The sequence below is a fragment of the Furipterus horrens genome, unplaced genomic scaffold (assembly GCF_987537825.1).
Source record: "Furipterus horrens unplaced genomic scaffold, mFurHor1.1.pri manual_scaffold_11, whole genome shotgun sequence".
NCBI classification, from domain to species: domain Eukaryota; kingdom Metazoa; phylum Chordata; class Mammalia; order Chiroptera; family Furipteridae; genus Furipterus; species Furipterus horrens.
The window spans coordinates 12997404-13013777 of record NW_028327181.1 but is presented as its reverse complement, the minus strand read 5'-3'; the positions used below and the strand labels follow the sequence as shown (position 1 = coordinate 13013777).

The following is a 16374-nucleotide window of genomic DNA, read 5'->3' as shown; positions in this document are numbered from 1 at the left end:
ACTCGGGAGTGACACGGTATCTGTCTCCTCCCGTGTTGAATCGACATCTTACGATGACGCTGGAGTGTCCTCTCCAGTGAAGCTGAAGCTACAGAGCCTGGGCAGGGTGATATGGAGGGTCTGCTGTTGCCCATGCAGCAGACCCCCCCTCTCTTCGCAGCTGAAGGGTCCAAGGGAAAGACGGAGTCAATACAGCTTGGCTTCAGGTGCGCCGCAGGAGTTGCCGGTGTTGACTACAACGTCAAACCGCCTTAGGGACTCCGGCTCCGGATTTTCTGTCGGGGTTTACTCCCTTAGCCTTTCCCCTGAAGAGGTATGCCGCAAGGCAGCGGAGGTTTTTTGGAGTCAGAGTTTTCCTTCTCTGATGTGCCCTGACTGGAAGATCGAACCAGCGACACTTAGCTCGCAGGCCGACGCTCAATCCACTGAGCCAAACCAGACAGGGTGCATAGGTATGTATGAACAGGAAAAAGCATAGTATATACAGTGTTTGGGACTATCTGTGGTTTCAGGCATCCACAGGGGGTCCTGGAACGTGTCCCCAGGAAAAGGGGACTACTGCGGACGCACTCATGCCCACACACAGGGATGTGCACACTATACCGTTCCTTTCTGGAAAGAGCTTTCTCACATTATCACCTTTTTCCCCTTTCTCTGCATCCACCCTCGTCCCAGCCATTGCCATCTGTTCCCTCGAAGCTCAGTTCTGTCACTCCCCACTAAGTGTCAGGAAGAAGGGGTGATTATGCTAATTGAGCTAAAGTGTGACTGACAGTTCCCCAGGGTATCAACAGTGAAATAATAATCATCATCTGCACAGTTTTAGTCTCAGGTGTAAGTATAGAATTTCAGTGAGCACCTGAAGCTGTGGGACCCCTTGGGCTTTTTGAGTGGCTTTATGTCTTGTTGTGTCATCCCCCCCACCCCTGGCCAAAAGGAGCCCTGGGATCAGATTTCCCCATCCCAGAACCTGTATTCAGAGCACCTATGAGCCCCCAGCATTGCCAGCATCAAGCTTCTGGGGAGAGGGTCCCCAGCTCTTTCCCAGTGCTCAGAGGCCAGTGACCGCAGGCGGAGACTCATCCTTGCTTCGTCACTTCTACAACCCTCCCAGCACCTCTGAGATCAGTGGACTCACCCCTCTTTGCAGGGGAGGAAACTGTGGCTTAGATGGAGGAAGTGACTCTCCCAAAGCCACGTGGCCAGGAAATGCCAGGGCCTCTCAGCTGTTTTAACCCCAGGCCCAAGACTGTGTGTTCTCTGGGTTTTGGTATTTATTTCCCATTTGCTACGGACTGACGGGCACCAGGCAGACGGGGCCTTTAAAGGTCAATGGGTTCAGAGGCAAACCACGGGGCCTTTAAGGGTCGATTGGTTCAGAGGCAAACCAGGTCCTTGGGTGGTTTGGGCTGAATCTAATGTCCAAAGAGGAAGGCTATCTCCCCACTTCCTTCCCACCAGACCCTGTACCAGTCCCCAAGCTGCTGGCAGCTCCTGTCATGTGGGACTTTGCACTGACGGTTCCCTTTGCCAGGAAAACTCTTCTCTCTTCTCTACCTGGCTATTCAAAAGTTCACCTGCTCACTGTTCAGAACTCAGCACAAGGGTTGCCTCCTGCAGGAAGTCTTCCCTCACCTACTCAGTAGAACCCATTGCCTCTTCCCAGGTGTTGTCCATGGTGTGTATGGACTTGGGGGTCTACGACTATGTCTCTTAGCTCCATAGCCCAATTCCTGGCACACAGGAGATGCTCATTAAATGTTAGAATAAACGAATAATTATTATGGTAGAAACCGCTAATATTCTTTCTAATGCTTGCTATGTGCTGGGCACATTCTTAAGTTCTTTGGGGGCCATTTAATGTTCATAATTAATCTTCAGTGTTGTTGCTCTTAGACCCATTTTACAGATGAGGCTCAAGGAAGTAAAGTCTGTTGCCCAAGGTCACGCTGCTACACAGGAAGTGGCAGAGCTGGGATTTGAACCCAGGTCTGCCTGGCTCCTTGAATGCCCAGAGACCTCAAGCCTTGATTTTGATTCTGGAAAGGGATGGGAGAGGATACAAAGTCTCAGAAACACTGTAGGGGCGAGGCAGAGAAGGGCTGGGGTGAATGGAGGCTGGCCGAGTGTTGGTGTTCGAGTCTGCATCTCCTGTATTGGCTTCGCTTACAAAATTTAAGGACCTTGAGGGTAAACTGGGGAGGAGGGCAGATCTGTCATTTGAGGTGACCAGAGGAAAGGTGTGGCTGGGCTGGGTGGGCCCTACTTTTGAACCCCTATCTAAAGAATTGCCTTCGAAGTCTGATCATCTTTACTGCATTGCCCAGGAGGGGTGAGAAACACAGGACCGGGGTTATAGTTCATGTCCTAACTTATGCCCTCCCCCCATTCCCACGTCACCCCCGCCCTGGTTCCAGGACACCAGTGGGAGCCTCCAGACTGGCCTCCCCACCTCCATTCTCTCTCCTGTAGGCCCTCTTTCTAGGGGTGGCCCTTAGAGTAAGTATTTCCTTCCCCTGCCTACCAATGACCTGCCTGGCACCCCCATCTTCTCCCCCCACCCCCCTCTCCAGCCCCAGCAGCCTTCTTTCAGGTTCTTGAACACCCCACACCTCTCCCGTCTTGGGGTCTTTGCACCTGTTTCTTCTTCCTGGAACACACTTCCCACACATCTTCACATGGCCAGCTCCTTCTCAGCCAGGTTTTGGCTTGTTTGTCACCTCCTCTGAGAGGCCCACCCTGCCTGGCCTCCCTCCTCCATTCCCTGTTTGATCCCTCTCGTGGTGTCTGGCTCATTTCTTTGCAGGCCGTTACCATCCCCTGCTCAGATATAAGCTCCCTGAGGCCAGAGGCCCACCTGTCTCAGCTTCTCTCCTGTCCCCAGCTCTGAAGGTGGTGCTTGGCACCTTTCTGTGTTTCATAAGCATTTATTGAATGAAGACTGAATGGGTGGGGATTCTGGAAGCAGCCCAGACCGGGATATTCTGCACCGCCTGAAAAGCATCTCGTGCAGAGGCTGAGCATGTTCATTCAGAGCAGATGCTGGAGCTAGCTGGCCTAGGTCCCAGTCTGGACTCCAGCTTGGCTGCTTCTCTGCTGGGCAAACTCTCTGTGCCTCAGTTTCCTCCTCTCTCCACACTGATCATTTCATAGCAGTTAGTCTGTGCCAGGCCCTGCTCATTCAACCAAGGTACATTACATGCATATTTATTGCATACCTACTAAGTGCCAGGCACTGTGCTAGGAGGGGGAGACAGCCATGAACAAAACAGATAAGAACCCTGCCGGCAAACGATGTGCTGCTGGATTCTGACATCCTAGTGCATTATAATTGTCCACATTTTGATTGTCAATTTAAAAATAATTTTTCCCTCCATTGATCAGATGAGAAAACTGAGGTATTGAGTGGTTAAGGAACTGAGTAAGGTCCCTCCCACAGGTGAGAAGGGATTTGAACCCAGGCTGTGAGGCTCCAGAGCCCCAAGGGGTGACGATAGCACTCACCCCTAGGGTGGTTGGGGGACCTTATGAGATCAGATGGGTGACGTGCCCAGCTCACTGAATGCGTGCTTTGCGGTGACTGTCAGCATCATCTCATTGCTGTCATTGGGGTCTATATGGCAAAGGCCAACAGCTGGCAGGCCTCCGTGACCCTGTGTATCCTTCTCTCCCCAGATGTGAGCCCGGTGGGCCTCCCGCTGACCTATTGCTGAAGCAGGGCCCCCACCCCAGGCCCAGCATGCGCCTGTCGGTGCGGAGGGCGCTGCTGGCAGCCGGCTGCGCCCTGGCCCTGGTGCTCGCGGTCCAGCTGGGGCAGCAGGTGCTGGAGTGCCGGGCGGTGCTGGCGGGCCCGCAGAGCCCCCGGCGCGCCATGCGGCCGGAGCAGGAGGACCTGGTGATGGTGGGCGTGGACCAGGTGGAGTACCGCTACGGCAAGGCCATGCCGCTCATCTTCGTGGGCGGCGTGCCCCGCAGCGGCACCACGCTGATGCGCGCCATGCTGGACGCCCACCCTGAGGTGCGCTGCGGCGAGGAGACCCGCATCATCCCCCGCGTGCTGGCCATGCGCCAGGCCTGGTCTAAGTCCAGCAAGGAGAAGATGCGGCTGGATGAGGCAGGCGTGACGGACGAGGTGCTGGACGCCGCCATGCAGGCCTTCATCCTGGAGGTGATCGCCAAGCACGGCGAGCCGGCCCGCGTGCTCTGCAACAAGGACCCCTTCACGCTCAAGTCCTCGGTCTACCTGTCGCGCCTGTTCCCCAACTCCAAGTTCCTGCTGATGGTGCGGGACGGCCGGGCCTCCGTGCACTCCATGATCACTCGGAAGGTCACCATCGCGGGCTTCGACCTCAGCAGCTACCGTGACTGCCTCACCAAGTGGAACAAGGCCATCGAGGTGATGTACGCCCAGTGCATGGAGGTGGGCAAGGACAAGTGCCTTCCGGTGTACTACGAGCAGCTGGTGCTGCACCCCCGGCGCTCGCTCAAGCTCATCCTCGACTTCCTCGGCATCGCCTGGAGCGACGCTGTCCTGCACCACGAGGACCTCATTGGCAAGCCTGGTGGCGTCTCCTTGTCCAGGTGAGCGGACGCCCTGACGGTCCTCCCAGATCCCTGGTCCTGGGGTGGGAGGCGCCTGGTGGAAAGATGGGCTCCTTGTCTCCGGGCTGTGTGGCATTGAGCAAGTCACTGTCCCTCTCTGAGGCTCAACTTCATTATCCAAAATAGCGGGGCAGTCACTCTTCTCTTTTCTGACAGAATCAGCAAACTTTGAATGTGCTTTGTCGTAAGGCTTTAGTGAGTACAGGTTAAGAACACAGAGCCTGGAACCAGGCCATCTGGGTTTGAATCCCAGCCCCGCCACTTCCTAGCTGTGTGACTCAAACGTGTGACTCGAACAAGTGACTCGACCTCTCTTTGCCTCCATTTCCTCACCTGTAACATGGGACTATAATCTATTTACCTCATAGATACTAGATACCTGTGAGTATCAAATAGGGCACTACATGTTAGGGGTACTGTCACTATCATTGTTAGTGTTGATATTGCTTTTATTGGAATACTCATCATCCTCACCATCACTACTTTTTAATAAGTGCCTGCTATTTGGCAAGAATTTGTAAAGCCCCCAACAAACATTATTCCTTTAATCCCAACAGCAACCTGAAGACATAGAAACTCGGCTTGTCCCCTTTTTACAGGTGAGGAAACTGAATCTCAAAGAGGAGAAGCCACTGGCCTAAGGCCACACCGCTAGCAAAGTGTGGTGCTGGGACTTGAGCCCAGGTCTGTGGGGTTCCATGTGCTCACCAGCTCCTTCTCCCTCCTTCTGTCGCGTGCTTTCCGCCTTCGTCCTTCGGAAGGCCATCCTTCTCCTGAGACACAGAGCACTGGAACAGCGCAGGATGCGAGGGAGCCCGCTCCCTGTCTCCATCCCGATCAGGCCAGAGCATCCCAGAGAACCCAGTGAAAGGGTGGTCCTTCCTGGGCCTCGTCTCCCTGTTTTTTTCATGGCTGGTTCCTGCCAGGCTCCATCCTCAAGAGCTCCTGAGTCCAGAGGAGCGCTTTACCCTGGCTAGTTGGTGCTGTCACTTGGATTTTGTAAATTCTAGTGTTGGTATAGCTGGCATTTGATCCCAGACATTCTGGTTCCCTGAGTCAGCTTTTAGCCACTCTGCTATTTAAAGCACAGAGAAAGGATTAGAAGGATGTGCTCCAGAATGCCAAGACTGGGTCCCTATAGGGAGGGAGCTAATGGACTAGGAGTGGTGACCCCAGGGACTCTTAGCTTTACCATTAGTGTTTGATAATTATTTCCCACAAACGAAATATCCATCTCAGTTGCATAAATAGAGTTATTTGTACAAAGTCAGGGACATCAAGAAAGCAGAATTTAAGCACCAACAAGTGTTCCCTGCCTAGTACTTTCTTCCCAACACATGCTGATTTCCCCACTGTACAGAGGAGGTGCCGTGAGGCCAGGTGACTCATCCACACTTTCAGTTGATGGAGGCAGAGCTGGCTGGACCCCAGGTCCCCCAGTCTTTCCTGCTGCCCCAGAGTGTCTGAGCAGGGAGCCCGCCCAGGTGCCATCTGGGTCTGTCTGGGTGCCCTCCAGTCTGTCCTTTCTTCCCAGGATTGAGCGATCCACAGACCAGGTCATCAAGCCTGTGAACCTGGAAGCACTCTCCAAGTGGATCGGTCACATCCCTGGGGACGTGGTGAGGGACATGGCCCAGATCGCCCCCATGCTGGCTCGGCTTGGCTATGACCCCTATGCAAACCCTCCCAACTATGGCAACCCTGACCCCATCGTCATCAACAACACGCACCGGGTAAGTGCACGCGCATGCATGGAGGTATGCTCTTGGGCTGTGGCAGGGGTCCAAGCCCTGGCTATCAGAGAAAACAGCCTCTTGAGTTCTAAGCTGCGGCCATGGTGAATCGTATGAGTGCTTGTATTTCCATTTTTGCTTGGCCCACAAGGAAGCTCAAAGCCAGTTGTCCCACACTAGACTGTAACTCTCAAGCCCATCTGTGCACTGATGTTACTTTATTTCTCTACTTTTATTTACCCTTTCCCACCTATTTCTCTGGCTGTTTGTTTGTCTGTTTATAAAGCACTCCAAGTCTTTGTTGAGACTGGGCATAAATAAACTATCGGTCCCTTTATTGCCCCCATAAATTTTTAATCTTGGTTTCTCAGACAAGTACGAGTTGAGGACAGCTTGAATTGCTTTTTTAAGTTTCCCTTAGTTAAGGTGGTCACGGAAAACGGCTTTGACAAGATGTTTTGAAAGCATAAAAAAAGTAGGCTAATTCTGGTCGAAAAAAGTTCACAAGTTCATGGTCTTATTTACATGTTGCTGTCACAGCTTCTAGTTTCCTTTGGGTGTTGTGTTTTGACTGCCTTAGAGGCTCTGAGTTAGAGGAAATATTTGAAAATGGGCCCCAGGTCTGAAGAAGGACCCCAGGAGTCTTCACGTAAGGTGGCCAGCGTTTCACAAACACGCTGTCTCTGCCGCGGTTCTTGTGCTGAATCACAACGGGAGGAAGTTACCTCCCCCCTCCTGCGTAAGTCTCCTTGAATCCTCCAGTTAATGCAAGGAGAAAGACCCCATTTGGCGCTAACAAGTCTTTAACACCTCCCCGGGATGGGCAAGCTCGTTCTGCACCAGAGAAACCTTACTGACCCTCAGTGTTGGGGGCTCTGCCCGTGTATTGCCGCGGAAGCCCATCTTTGGGTCCCTTTGCTCCCTCTTTCCTGTGCCACCAGTGGATTCTGCAAACATCTCTTTGTAGAAATTCTCAGAGACCCAATGTAGTTGTTTGTAACCTGGATGTGGTTTATTTTATTATATTGTTACTTATTTATTATTTTTAACAATAATTGTTATTCTTTAAACTATATTTTGCATTAATTAAAAAATTAACTGGGTTAATAAATTTTTGAATTAATTAATTAATTAATGATTACAAAGGAGAAGAAATCTTCCTGAAATGATCATGACACCCAGCACCCAGGTGCTTTCCAAAGCAGTGGTGGGGACAGGGCAAGGCCCTCAGCCCCAGAAGGCTGGCCCCCCCTTTACCCCGTGTTCCCAGCCAAAGGCCCAGCAGCAGCTCCTCTGAAGCCTCTTTACAAGGTCGAGGCCCCTGTCTTGCCCCTGACCGTGGAATCAGAAGCTCCTGGAGCAAGGCCTGACCTTGAGTGTTGTGTACAAAATTCTGATGCGCGCCGGTGATCAAGATCAGCTCTTTGCAGCTCTGTTGTGTGTTTAAAATGGAAGCCGTCTCTAGTTTTCTTCCAAAGAGGTCTCCTCCCTGGGGGTTCCACGGTCGTGGCAAGTGCCACACAGTTGTCTAGTCTTCAAAGTCGTTTTGATGTTACTACAAAATTAAGTTCCCTTGTTGAAAGCCTTGTGTGTGTGTGTGTGCATCGTGTTCCTATGTATACTGTGTACACGCCGTATTCCTGTAATAGGTGGATGGATGGAAGGAAGGAAGAGTACATGTGTGGATGGATGGGTGGGAGGGTAATGGACTAAGTTTTCTTTTTTGATCATTTCCATGAGAATTTTTTCTTTTCTCATTCTAGGTCTTGAAAGGGGACTATAAAACACCAGCCAATCTGAAAGGATATTTTCAGGTTAGAAACCCCAAGGGGAATTCTGAATTCTGTTGACCCGGCTGTACCACTAGCTGTATGACTCTGTACACTTCTCTTCAATGGGTGATAGCTTCCCCATGAGAAAACGGGGTGGGAGTTGGGGTCCAGCCAGAGGCTCAGGCCAGCCCGGGGCCAGGTCTCAGCTGCCCATTGCCAGGGCCCCTCCCTTCCCCGGTCTCTGGGCTTAAATGCAGTTGGAGGGGGCTTGGTGGCAACTTTCTGTCTTTAGCCTTAAATTCAGTTTTATTTAAAGCAGCAATTCCCAAATACGGCCCAGTGCTAAATTTTCATCCATCTACCAAAGAATGAGAACCGTGAGGGTCAGGTAGTGTGGGTGTCTATGCAGATGTAGGCAGGCATGCTCTCCTGCATCCCCACCCGCATCCCTACGGCTGTGCAGCGCATGCATCAGGGATGTCCCTTGTCACTGGGAGGCGATCCGTGGGTCACGTCAAGAATTGCCCCTTGACCAGCATCACAGCAGTCCTCCTGGTGTTAAAGCGCTCCCTTGTACATGAAGTGGTGGAGCTCAAATTAGTACTTTTCAGTTTGTGTGTGTGTTATTTAATTTGGGAAATTCAGGGTGGGCCCCCCTGTGCTAGTCCCCTGTTAATGGTCAAAGTCAAGAAGGCTGATTGCCCAGGGCACTCGGCTTCTATGCACACTCCTTTCTCTGGGGGAGGGGTCCACACTCCCGATGTGGGAATCAAAGACCCCTCTCTTGCCACTGCGAGAAAGTGTTGCCAGAATTAGTCAGCACTCATTTCCTATGTGTTTTAACCAAAAAGATGATGTAGCAAGAACAACGATCAGGGCAGGCCGAGGCGAGTGAGCCACAATCGGAAACTCTCCTCGTCTTTGCCTGTTGCCTTGCTTTGCCCACCCAAATATACACTTTTGCATTCATGGCGATTCCAGTGTCTGAGCTGCTTTGTTTATAAAATAGTGGGTTTCACACTGGCCATTTTGGATGGCTGCACAGTCCTCTTTGGAACGTGTTACTTTTATGTGCCACCAGCTACTTAGCTGATGCCCTACGATCATTTACAATTTTTGGAAATATCCTGAATGATGTCATGTGCCCATCACCCTGATTTTACCTCTCCTGTTTGGCAGAGGGCTCGGGGCGGGGCTCTGTTGACTCATCCCCTTAGAATACATTTTTAAGGAGTGGAATCAGTGGGTGGAAGGGTCCAAATATTTTTAAGACAAACTACAAGGCTAAGTCATTTCACAGAGGAGCCAGACCACCTTACAGCCCCCTGCAGTTACGGGCATGTGCGAGACGTCCGGCTGGCCTAGGGCTGTTTTTGGCTCCATAGGAACAAAATTTGAAGGAAGGCACATGTTTTGTCATCGTGAGCGCTGTCACCCGGGAGAGCTGCCCTGCCCATCGCTCTCACCCTCCTCCCCGCCACCGCCCTCCCCTGTGCAAAACTTGGACGTGACATGGGGCAGCAGTTAAGTCAATGTGGCACACATGCGTTCTACAGAACCATAGGAGCTGTGCGCCCGAAACCCAGGACAAGGGCCAGGTGTTTTTCACGGCACTACAGCAGGAATGCCATCGCCCCGTGGTGGCCTGCCCTGAGCGCCCTGGGTGAATTAGCCCCAGCAGCCGTCCCTTGTTTTCCATTGCGTTGCCTAGGGTTGCCCTTACCTTTCCTGTGTGTGTGTGTAACAGTCTCTCTCCGCCCTAGAGTATAAGCTACATGAGCATAGGATCATCGGGTCTGTTAGGTTCACAGATCCCAGCCCCTGGTGTGCAGTTAATATTCGATGGGTGAGTGTGTGTGCCTGACTGTGAAGCTGAGGGGTGAGACCCTGGCACCCCCACCTGTCCATGACCTCTTCCTCTGTGTTGTCTTCCTCCAGGTGAACCAGAACAGCACCTCCTCCCACTTAGGAAGTTCATGATTTCCAGGTAGGCCTATGGACTTCGCTGGGGACTCCCCCCACTTCCGAGCCCAGGAGCCACTTTTCTGAAGAGCTTGTCCTTCCAGAGCCTCCCTGGGGAGGAGTATCCCCCAGGGTGGGCTGACCCAGCCCTCTGGGAGGTTTCCATGGTGATGGACTGGGGAGCTATTTATGGAATCAAGGCTTAGTCGACTCACTAGCTCTGGACAGGGGTTGGGGGTAGGGATCAAGGCCGAGGCAACCAGAAAAAGGTTTGTCTGGCATTTGGGGGCGGGGGGTTGCAAGGAGGACCCTCCCTAATGATGGGGGATTCTAGAATCATTTTTTGTACAGAATGCTATCTGCTAGTCCAGCTTCTATAAATAGCGACAGGTTTGGCCCAAAGCAATTAATGTACTAATAATAGCCACAAGGAGTTCTGGTCTAAGAATAACCCCCACAGCACTGGGCCAAGTGCTTCCTCTGTGTTACACATTTAACCCTCCACATCCCTGGGAGGCAGGTGGCACAACTGTCCCATTTTGTGGAGGAAAAAACCAAAGCCCGGAGAAGGGCTTTGACTTGCCCAAGACAGTCACCAAATGGCAGAATTCCCCCCGCCCACCCAAAGTCATCTCCCCCAGAGTTTGTTTTTAATGAATGATTTTGAGTGCATATTTACCCATCCATATTTTGCTAAGGGGTAGTGGAACAGGTTCTGAACTTGGGTTGGAACTGAGGTCAGAGATTTAAGAACTCATTTCAGGTTTGACTCAACGCGGCCTCCATTTTCCACCCCAGGGGTGGGCGTGAGATGAAGTGAACTGACCTGGGGGTAGTTAAGAGTCCAGTGACTGAGCTCTCTCTCTCATGTCCTCCAGCCTCTCTGATCAGGTTCACGGACACTTGAGGGACATGCAGAGAGGCGAGAACAAATGTGCATGGGGATTTCCCCTAGTCTCTTAAATGGAAACAGAGCTTTTAGCGCAGACTTTAGTTTTAGTTTCCTTATTTTTAAATAGTCAGCAAGTTTCTTTATTTAAAAAAATAAATCTCTTTGCACAAGGCTAGGGGATACTCGGTTCCTATCATCACCAGGGTTTCCATCCTAGGAAGGAGTGCATATTTTCATAAATTGATTTTTAAAGAGAAAGAGGAAGGGAGGGAGAGAGAGAGAGAGAGAGAGAGAGAGAGAGAGAGAGAGAGAGAGAGAAACAGCAATTTGTTGTTCCATTTATTTATGAATTCATTGGTCGATTCTTGTATGTGCCCTGATCAGGGATTGAACCCGCAACCTTGGTGTATTGGGATGATGCTGTAATCAACTGACCTACCCGACCAGGGCCACCAGGGCTCCCATCTTAAATTGTGCTAAAACTGGAAGTTATAGTTAATTCTAGTGTAATCCCTCACATGAAAAACAGGATTTCTCCGTGTTTCTCTCTTCCTCTATTCTCTTGCTCTGTTTCTGCTGATTTCTTAGTAGAATTCTGAATGTTCTTCCTGCCAAAAGCACGATGTATTTCTTTCTTTACTGTTTAAACAAGATACCATATACAGGGTGTGTAGCGAATTCCTGGTATTGTAACTGAATGCAGGTTCTGCTACCAGCTACAACGAAAAGCTGAACTCGCAAGACAGGTGCTGGAGAGAAGGAAAGCAGTTTATTCAAGTGCCCGCCACCTGGGAAGGGGAGGACTCTTGTCCCAAAGCCCATCTTAATTAACATCTCAGTGCAGACAGGGGGTTTTATCAGGAAGGAAAGGGAAAACAGAACAAAAGAATTGGGGGGTGGGTGGACAGTGTGTCCTTGCTGTTCCGGATACGTATCTTCATGGTCAGCATCCTTGAGGCAGCCATCTGATTTCTTATCAGCTGAACTCCTGGGGTCTTGAGGTCAGGCTGCTTCCTAGGCTCACACAGGAATGGAAACTGAACTGTAAAATATAGTAAAAAAAAAAAAAAAAAAAGAAGACATATCACATGAACTCTCTAGCTTTGAGAGGAAAATCAGGTTAGAGTAACAAGCTGGTTTATTATTTACTAAGAGCAACATGGGTAGCTTTACATGAATTCTTTTATAAGCGCCCTTTGTTAGTATATTCTCATTTTAGTTCTATTCTTTGGCTAGTCAGACTGATATAAGTGGTATAGCACATTCATTCCCCGTTGCAGTATGGGGTTGGCTTTGGAAAAATACTGACCCTTCCTTGCCTCCAAACATTCATTGGCATTTGCCACGCCATCATTGCCATTTGCTCTTCATAAATAAGAAAACTGTAGCTTTGAGGTCAGGCGGGTGCAAGCTGAGACTTGAGGAAGAACCCAAGAAATGTAATTTAAATTCCCTCTGGCCATCTGGGATGCATAGAGATAGCCTCACATCTCATGCGAATGCATGAAGCCCGTGCGCTCTGCAGTCACACGTATAAATATAAAAAATCTATTTCAGAATTGTTACTCTGGGCCTAACATGCTGTTCTCCCTTTCAGATCTCTGCAAGAGGCTTTGTTGCCAGGAAGGGAAGAAACTTTGCATTGGAGTGGAAATCGGACCTCTAATCCAAGCATATTGCTTGCTATTAATCGCCAAAACGGGACTGCTCGTGAGGAATGTATTTGCATATGTTTGCAAAGCCAGAGTCACTGAGGACTTCTCTTGAAACACTCTATCTTCGGACACTCTGGATAGAGAGCAAAGAGTGTGGAAGCAGCCAGGCCTTTGAAACCTAGGTATTTTCTATTTGTCCCCTCGAGAACTTTTTTTTTTTAAGACATGAATTTGCCACGCTCCTTCATTTGCAGGACTGCCTTGGTGGCTTTGTTTGCAAGGACAAGGCCTGCAACCTGTGCCTCTCCTAGTGACCCTTATTTTTGAATTCAAAGGATCTATTTAAAAATTTAATATATGAAGTTTTCTTTGATTCCTCCTCAGTTCTCAATTTCACAAAGAAAAAAAAATTATCGATTAAAGTGAACAGGGGCTCATTTGTCTGTGCCTTACTTTACAGCGTGAACAGATACTGGTTTTGCATTTTGTCGGTGGACTGATGGCAAGCAAAGGCTGGGCCACGGATCCACGTAAGGCACAGCTGCAGCCTGTGTCTGGGGTCCCTCAGGTTCGGTGACTTGCCAGGAGGACTCACAAAACTCAGAAGAGCCATGAGATTCAAGGTTATGGTTTATTGCAGCGAAAGGAGGCAGTTTAAAATCAGCAAAGGCACGTGGGGCAGAGTCCAGGAGAGAGAAAGTGGGCGTGAGTCTCCGGAGGCTTACAGGCGCACTTCCTGGTCCCACCGGTGCTGTGCGACAACATGTCCAGTGTTGCCACCCAGGAAAGCTCACCGGAGCCTTGGTATGCAGCACTTTGTATTAGGCAGAGGTCACGTAGGTGTGGGGCAACCACATGACTAACCTCAGTTACTTAATCTCTAGCCCTTCCAGAGGTCAAGTGATAGAGCAGGATCCAAGGTCCCCATCGGAAGTCACCTTGTTAACATAGACTATCTGGCCTGCTGTGGCCTAGGGTCCCAGGTATTCAAAGATGCTCTTATTAGACAGAATATTTCAGGGAGAGGTGATGGCCCAGAGTTGGTCAAGTGCCCGCCCTTTCCTGGGTATGTGTGGGCTTTGAACTCTCCAAGCCTGCTGAGTTAACCCTTTACTGCTCGGCCCCCAAATGCTAAGAGATCAACTGGGCTCAGAACAGTTTTGCATCCCCTCCCTTTTTTTTAAAAAAATTTTGTCGACTTTAGAGAGAGGAAGAGAGACAGAGAGAAGGAGAGGAACCTGGACCTGTTGCTCTACCCATCGATGCATTCACTGGTTGACTCTTGCATGTGCCCTGACCAGGGATTGAACCTGCAACCTTGGTGCATCAACATGACACTCCACCCAACCGAGCTACCCATCCAGGGCCAGTTTTGCATTTTTAAAGATGGTAACAGCGAAGTTCTGGGAGGGAAGTGAGTCAGCGGTTTGGGGCATGGATTTCTGGAATCAGGCAAATTTACCAGCTGAGTGGCTCAAGCCTTCGTTTCTTCATCGGTAAAATGGGGAAGTTAAACTTCCTGGGTTTATTAGGAGGGGCTGATGGGTGATGTGAGCAGAGGTGCCTGGGATGTGATGAGCCCTCGGTGCAGAACAATTCTTGTCTCCTTGTCTGGAGACTGCACTGGGACAGGCAGCTGATGCAGTTCTGGACACAGGAAGTTCATGGTTAACACTCGCGGGGACGCAGAGGACATCCAGCCTCGTTCATTGTTCCACTCATTTGTGCTGCAAAAACAGCCAGCCCAAAACTTAGCGACAGTTTATTGTAAAACCTCTCAGCTCTGGGAGGTCACTGGAGTGAGCAGGGTGGTTCTCACAGCCAGGTGGTGGCTGGGACTTTTGTCACCAGAAGGCTTGTTTATTCACATCTGGTGCCTGGGCTGGGATGGTTGGAGCATGAGAGGCTTTTGCTGGGCATCTGCCACCGCACGGCTTGCTTGGGCCTCCCCATGGTTTGGCGGCCTCAGGGTCATCAGACTTCCGATATGGCGGCTGGCTTCTCCCCGTAGCAAGTGTTGCAAGAGGCCAGAAGCAGCACAACTGCCAGTCAGTTAAGTGTCACTTACCCTTAGTTGGTCAAAGCAGTCGTGGGCTTTCCCACATTCAAGAGCATAGAGAAATGGACTCCCTGATGTTGGCATGGCGAGATCGCAATGCCGAAGAGCATGAGAGGTGACAGATATGCAGCCGTCTCTGGAAAATAGACTCGGCCACAGTCATAAAAATACAATTGATGAACCTTACCTGCAGGTCATCAAATAACCTATGAATTCATCAAATCTTCCCTTCAGTTAAACGTGCAGCTTTATCAAATGTTCCCGTTCTTCAATTAGGGTGCAAAATAAAGGCATATCTTTGGAATGATAATGATTCCAGGCCTTCAAAAATGTAGGTCATCCAGAACCTCAGCCTCTGCCTTGGGACCAGGGACAGTTCTTGCCCCTGATGGAGCTCCTCCAGGTCTCCCCAAGACCCAAATGTGGGCCTAGAACCAGAAGCACATCTCTTACTTTCTGCCCTCCTTCTCTGTCATAAGCAAACACTTTGCAGGATAAGGAAGAATGAGAATGCCATTCCTTCAGGTGACAGCCCTAGCTCCACCCACTGGACGTGCTCTTGACCAAGTGGCCCTACTCCAGCTTACGTCCTTCCATGAGTCTGGATTATGCTCATCTATCCATATTTCTATCTTAACATTTTTTTTAATGGGTTGTTGGTAAACTATTCTGAGCTAACTGTAGATTGAGAGGAACTTGCAAAACTAGTACCAAGATCCCTCACAGTTTCCTCAGTGCTGACACCTTATACAACTGCAATCAATATTGAAACCAGGAAATTGGCAAGAGCACAGACCTTACTCGGTTTTCACCATTTTTGGCATGTATTTATTTGTGTGTATGTTCAGGATTTTGTTTTCTTCCTTTAGTGATAGAACGTTTCCTATACCACACACACACACATGCACACACACAAAGTCACATGTAAAGGCTCAATCTATAAAACATAAAGATGGTTGTTTTGATGAGGACCCCATACGTGTCCCAAGCTCCAGTGACTTCTTTTTAAGGCACTTTACCATAGTCAGGGTTTTGCATTTATTTGCCTGGTGATTTGATTCAAGTTGGTCTTACTGGACTGTAAACTGCATGAGTATGGGAACCATCACTTTTCATTGCTCACCATGTACCCAGCTTCCAAGGTGCCCCCAGGGGTCCTTGCCTCCTGGTATTCATGCCCTTTTTTTATTGTATGATGTCTCTTTGCACACTGAGTAAGGATAGAGTTCCAGGTTAATTAATACAAGACAGATAGGTAAACTTGAATTTCAGATAAAATAATGACGTTTTAAGTATTACAATATTTCATGGGATACACACTAAAATTTTATTCGTTTATCTGAAATTCAAACTGAATTGGGCATCATGTATTTTTATTTGCCAAATCCAGCAACCCTAAATAGGGCTGATCATACAACCAGTTGGATAATAGGGAAATGACAGTGTGACTTCCAAGGTGAGATCATTAAAAAAAGAACCTTGTGGCTTCAGCCTTGTAATCTCAATTCAACTCACTGTCAGGGAGGCCTCTGTCACTATGTTACGAGGACACTAGCACCCTGTGTAGAGGTTCGCATGGCAAGGAGCTCAGGCCTGCCCACAACCAGCACCAGCCTGCCAGCCACGTGAGTGAATCACCTTAGAAGTGGATCTTCCAGCTCCAGTCAAACTTACCAACTGCAGTCCCAGGTGATGTCTT

At 49.8% G+C, this 16374-nt stretch overlaps 1 protein-coding gene across 1 annotated transcript; it reads left to right on the top strand.

Moving 5' to 3' along the window:
* Positions 1 to 3675: 3675 nt before the first annotated feature.
* Positions 3676 to 13053, top strand: TPST2 (tyrosylprotein sulfotransferase 2). Its single transcript, XM_090292009.1, has 5 exons — positions 3676 to 4581; positions 6137 to 6335; positions 8099 to 8149; positions 10046 to 10094; positions 12559 to 13053. Exons 1-4 carry the CDS (start codon positions 3740 to 3742, stop codon positions 10085 to 10087), a joined length of 1134 nt encoding a protein of 377 aa, XP_090148135.1. The 5' UTR covers positions 3676 to 3739; the 3' UTR covers positions 10088 to 10094; positions 12559 to 13053.
* The last annotated feature ends 3321 nt before the right edge of the window (positions 13054 to 16374 follow it).